The sequence below is a fragment of the Lolium perenne genome, chromosome 1 (genome assembly GCF_019359855.2).
Source record: "Lolium perenne isolate Kyuss_39 chromosome 1, Kyuss_2.0, whole genome shotgun sequence".
Lineage (NCBI taxonomy): Eukaryota > Viridiplantae > Streptophyta > Magnoliopsida > Poales > Poaceae > Lolium > Lolium perenne.
The window spans coordinates 225,030,271-225,036,129 of record NC_067244.2 but is presented as its reverse complement, the minus strand read 5'-3'; the positions used below and the strand labels follow the sequence as shown (position 1 = coordinate 225,036,129).

At 50.0% G+C, this 5,859-nt stretch overlaps 1 protein-coding gene across 1 annotated transcript; it reads right to left on the bottom strand.

Moving 5' to 3' along the window:
- Nucleotides 1–1,380: 1,380 nt before the first annotated feature.
- On the bottom strand, nucleotides 1,381–4,861 carry LOC139834230 (uncharacterized). Its single transcript, XM_071824704.1, has 4 exons — nucleotides 4,690–4,861; nucleotides 3,377–4,596; nucleotides 1,758–2,314; nucleotides 1,381–1,558 (listed from the first exon to the last, which is right to left on the bottom strand). Exons 1-4 carry the CDS (start codon nucleotides 4,859–4,861, stop codon nucleotides 1,381–1,383), a joined length of 2,127 nt encoding a protein of 708 aa, XP_071680805.1.
- Nucleotides 4,862–5,859: the final 998 nt, after the last annotated feature.

Sequence of the window (5,859 nt, the reverse complement as noted above, 5' to 3'; positions counted from 1 at the left end):
TGGGTACAAAATGTGATGAGTCAAAGGTACTCATCCTTAGAAAGATTTCAGATTTAAAAATTGAGGAAAGAAGAAGAAAATATGGAGGAGGGAAATTTGAAAGGAACTTGATCTAGTAAGATCACATGCTCAAAGGGCTTATGGAAATTTAATTGCTCAACTAATAGGAAAAAGGGATTCTCAAAAAAAAATAATAGGTAGGTTTAGGGTTTTAAGGATCCACACACAACACAACATTCACAAGCAATTAACACACAATCTCTACAATGCATGAGCATGATGAACTATATGCATGCAACTTTGAGAAACAGAAAAAGTTTTTGTTAGCCCAAAATTTTGTATTTCAAAGATTAAAACAATGCACAAAAAGTTGGGTTGTTACAAACCTTCCCCCCTTAAAATGAATCTCGTCCTCGAGATTCGGTGGCTAAGAACTGAAGAGTGAGGGGAAATCTTTTCGGAGCTGATCTTCTCTTTCCCAAGTGGCCTCCTCCTCGGAGTGATTAGTCCACTGAACCTTGCAAAATTTTATCTTCCTTCTACGGGTGAGACGAACAGCTTCTTCAAGAATCCGAAGGGGTACTTCTCGATAGGTTAAGTCGGTGTTGAGGTCGAGGGTGCGATAATCGATGTTCTTGAATGTCTCAGGCTTGTCAGGCACTTGGAGGCATCGTCGAAGAAGAGAGATGTGGAACACATCATGAAAATCCGCTAATTCAGCAGGCAGTTCAAGTTGATAGGATACTTCTCCTCGACGAGCGAGAACCTTGAAGGGCCCAATATATCTTGGAGCCAGCTTCCCTTTGACGTGAAATCTCTGCATTCCCTTGAGTGGAGTGACGCGAAGGTAGGCATGATCACCAACATTGAATGTCAGCTCGCGACGCTTAGAGTCAGCATAACTCTTCTGGCGGGATTGAGCGGCTTTGAGGCGATCACGGATTAGTTGGACTTGTTCTTCAGCCTCTCGAAGATGATCAGGTCCAAAAACTTGACTATCTCCGGTCTCGGACCAGTTGAGAGGGGTTCGACAACGGCGACCATATAGGGCTTCAAAGGGGGCCATCTGAAGACTAGCTTGGTAGCTATTGTTGTAAGAAAATTCCGCGAAGGGTAGACAATCTTCCCATTTTGCTCCGTAGGCGAGGACACAAGCACGAAGCATATCTTCAAGAATCTGATTTACTCTTTCGGTTTGGCCTCCGGTCTGTGGGTGGTAGGCGGTGCTGAAGGCTAGCTTGGTTCCGAGGGCTTCATGCAGGCTCTTCCAGAATTTCGAGGTGAATTGGGTGCCTCGGTCTGACACTATCCTCTTGGGGACTCCGTGGAGACTCACGATTCGGGATATGTATAGATCAGCTAACTTGGCTCCAGAATACCTCACGTTGACAGGGATAAAATGGGCAACCTTGGTGAGTCGATCGACGATGACCCAGATGGAGTCGTGACCACGCTGGGATCTAGGAAGTCCAGTGATAAAGTCCATTCCAACCTCTTCCCACTTCCACTCGGGAACTTGGAGGGGTTGGAGTAGTCCAGCTGGTCGCTGATGTTCAGCCTTCACTTTCTGGCACACATCGCAGCGAGCAATGAAAAAGGCGATCTCGCGCTTCATACCGTGCCACCAGAATTGTTTCTTCAGGTCTTGGTACATTTTGGTTCCTCCGGGGTGGATTGAGTATGGGGTGTCGTGAGCTTCCTTCATGATGAGTTGCTTCAGGTCTTCAACATTTGGTACACACAGGCGTCCCTTGTACCACAAAACTCCTTTGGCGTCAACCTCAAAACCAGGAACTTCTTCCCTATTCATCCTACGCTTGATTCCTTCTATACTCTCATGACCCACTTGAGCTTCTTTGATTTGATCGAATAAAGTAGGCTTCAACTCGAGACTGGCCAGGAAACCATGGCTAACGAGCTCGAGGCCGAACTCCTCCAGCTCTTCATATAGCTTAGGTTGAGCGATCTTGATAAGGGCGTTCAACGAACAGGGCTCTCGGCTAAGGGCATCAGCTACCACATTAGCTTTACCAGGATGATAATGAATGCCGAGGTCGTAATCCTTGATAAGCTCCATCCATCTGCTCTGCCTCATGTTCAGCTCCCTCTGGGTGAAGATGTATTTCAAACTCTTGTGGTCGGTGTAGATTTCACAACGATTTCCCACTAGGTAGTGGCGCCAGGTCTTCAGGGCGTGAACTACTGCGGCAAGTTCTAAGTCATGAGTAGGGTAGTTCATCTCGTGCGGTCGAAGTTGCCTTGACAAATAGGCTATCACCTTTCCTTCTTGCATCAGCACACTTCCCAATCCAAGCTTTGATGCATCACAGTACACATCAAAATCCTTGGTAATATCGGGCATGGTCAAGACGGGGGCTGTGACTAACCTCTTCTTGAGTTCCTGAAAACTGGCCTCACATTTTTCGGTCCACTCGAACTTCTTATCCTTCTTCAATAGCTGTGTTAAGGGTCTCGCAATGCTGGAGAATCCCTCAACAAACTTGCGGTAATATCCCGCCAATCCTAAAAAGGCGCGGACTTCGGTCTGATTGGTAGGGGCTTTCTTCTCCATGATGGACTGAATTTTGGACGGGTCGACAGACACTCCTCCGGCAGATATGACATGACCTAAAAATCCTACCTCTTTCAGCCAAAATTCACACTTACTAAACTTGGCGTAAAGCTTATGGTCTCTGAGCGTCCCCAAAACTATTCGCAGATGTTCAGCATGCTCTTCTTCACTCTTGGAGTAGATCAGAATATCGTCGATGAAAACCACAACGAATTTGTCGAGGTACTTCATGAACACCTTATTCATGAGGTTCATGAAATAGGCAGGGGCATTGGTCAGTCCGAAAGACATCACGGTATATTCAAAAAGTCCATACCGTGTGGTGAAGGCAGTCTTGGGAATGTCTGACTCTCGAACCTTGAGTTGATGATAACCAGTTCGGAGGTCTATTTTAGAGAAAACGCGGGCGCCATTCATCTGGTCGAATAGATCTTCAATCTTCGGGAGGGGGTATTTGTTTTTGATGGTGACATCATTCAGTTTCCGGTAATCCACGCACAGGCGGATAGTACCGTCCCGCTTATCCACAAAGATAACGGGAGATCCCCAGGGAGATGCACTCGGGCGAATCAAACCTTTCCTCAACATATCATTCAACTGCTTCTTCAACTCAACTAATTCTTGGGGGTTCATCCGGTAAGGTCGCTGAGCGATGGGGGCGGTTCCGGGGACTAGTTCGATGATAAACTCGATATCCCGATCAGGGGGCATACCGGGTAGCTCATCGGGAAAAACCTCAGGATACTCACAAGCTATGGGTACTTCATGCAGGGCTGGACTGGCGACACTCGTCTTGCATAAGACCTTCGATGAAGGTATGGTCGCCACATGCTCAACTATTTCTCCGTCCTCAGCAGCCAATGTTATGGCTCGGCGAACACAATCTATGTGACCCTTGTACTTCACCATCCAATTCATCCCAAGGATAACTTCTAAACCTTGTTCTCCTAATACGATCAGATCCGCGTGGAAACGCTTCCCCTGAATATCTATAGGAACATCCTTGCAGGATAGATCCGTTTTGGTGGTGGATCCCGGAATTTGGACTAACATAGGACGTTGCATGATCGTAGGTCTCAAACCACTCTTCCTAGCAAACGGCTTGGTAACAAAAGAGTGGGATGCTCCGGAATCAAACAAGACAGCGGCGGGTATTGAGTTGACAGGGAACGTACCCAGGACAATATCCGGAGCTTCCTGAGCTTGTTCAGCATTGACGTGGTTGAGGTGTCCCCTAGTTGGTCCAGCTGGCTTCTTCTGATTCGGGTTCCTTCCAGTAGCAGTGCGAGCTTGTCCCGGATTAGGCTTGGGCGCATTGGGGCGCTGTCCGGAAGTGGCTCGGTTGGGGCACTCCTTGGAGAAATGACCCGGCTGACCGCAGGTATAGCATCCAGTGGTGGCGGGGCGAACAGTGTTGTTCTGGCGATTGTAGTTGGGGTTGTAGTTGCTTCCTCCAGAACGCTGAGGGTTGTAGTTGCGATTGGGGTTGTTGGGGCGAGGTGCAGGGGGTGGTGCCCTCTGCTGCTGGGGCGCCGGCCTTGGAGGAGGAAAGTTGCGGGGTCGCTGAGTGCTGGAGCTGCCTTGCTGCATCATCGCCTTGCGCTTGCGGTTCTCAAATGCACTCTTGCGCTTGCTCTCCACCATGATAGAGGCATCAACCAGCGACTCAAGGTCAGGGTATGGAACGGCCACCAAGATGCTCTGCATTTCATCATGTAGACCATTCAAGAAGCGATCTTTCTTCTTCTCTTCAGTGTCGGTGTCTTCTGGAGCATAACGGGACAGAGTGGTGAATTTGTCCATGTAGTCCACCACAGACATGCTCCCCTGCTTCAAATTCATGAACTTATCCTTCATGAGCTTGATCAGTCCTGAAGGGATGTGGGTCTTGCGGAACTTGGTCTTGAATTCTTCCCAGCCGATGACGTGTCCTTCGGCTTGAATAGCCTTGACATTTTCCCACCAAGCGCGGGCAGGTCCGGAGAGGTAATGAGTGGCAAACAGAACCTTCTCATCATTGCCGACTCCGGCAACCTCCAAGTTGTTCTCAATGGTGCGAAGCCAATCATCGGCGTCGAGGGGTTCAGTGCACTTGGAGAAGATAGGTGGGTTGGTGCTTTGAAAATCCTTCAGCTTGGAGCGGGGGTCTCCATTTCCATCCCCGCCATTATTGTTGTTGGCGTTACCAGTAGCAAGCTGAGTGAGGTGCTGAAGAGTAGCAAGATTAGCTTGACGCTCCGCACGGGCTGCCTCACGGTCTTCCAACATAATGCGCAGGAGTTGAGCCATAGTTGGTTCCGGAGGTGGAGGTGGAGGGGGGTCTCGGTTTGCCCCGCTATGGTCTCCTCTACGGGTTTCCACCATCCTGAAGAAGGGTGGATTCAGATTTACAAAAAGGAACAAGTAGATGGGCAGCTACTTAAAAGGGGAGGGATTGCAAATAAAAATGGAAATTCAAAAACGGGCGCAACAAATGCAAAGTAAGCAAACGGTAGCATAGCATAGTAGGGGTGCCGATGGCACAATGTAGCATACATCATCACACATAAGTCTCATACAACACAGCCAAAAGAATGGTTTCATAGAACCATCATCACAAGTCTACTCGCATCGCAAAAGGGGGCCTATCTCATCGCCCTAAGGTAAGGTGGTGCGAGTCCAAGGTGGTGCTCTAGAAGTCATCGAGGTCCACAACAGGAACCTCAGGTGCAGGTGGGGCGTCCTCCTCAACAAAGGCTGGCTCCTCGGGGTCCTCCTCGGACATCAGTGGCTCGGGCTCCTCATCTTCATCGTTGATGAAGGCCTCATCCTCAGTATCAGGCTCCATATCGAAGTCCTCGTCCTCGTAGTCATCGTCGTCACTAAGGAGAGCCTCGTTCTCCTTGCGGAGATCCTCACCGTCGTCCTCAAGCTCCTCAATAGTGGCCTCCATCTCAGGCGCCAGGGCCTCCAGCGAAGTCACCTTCGCCTTCAGGCGAGTAACCCTCCGGCGTGCGGCAACCCTCAGCTTGCGCTCACTGGCAAGGTCAGCCTGTGTAGCAGCAAGCTGAGCGCGAAGTGTAGCGATCTCATCCTCCTGCAGATCGCACCTCTCACGGGCGCGGTCCTGCTGAGTCTGAGTGTGGTGAAGCAGGTACTCCATGTGGTGCAGCTGGTGTGCGGTGTCGGCGTGTGGGGCGCCGGCCACGGGCTGGCCCGCGAGGTCGCGCTGGCCAAGGTACTGGTAGCCAGTGTCAGCGACAACCTCCGGGTGAAGAAAGGCAAGGCGTGCAAGTGCCTCCTGAGAG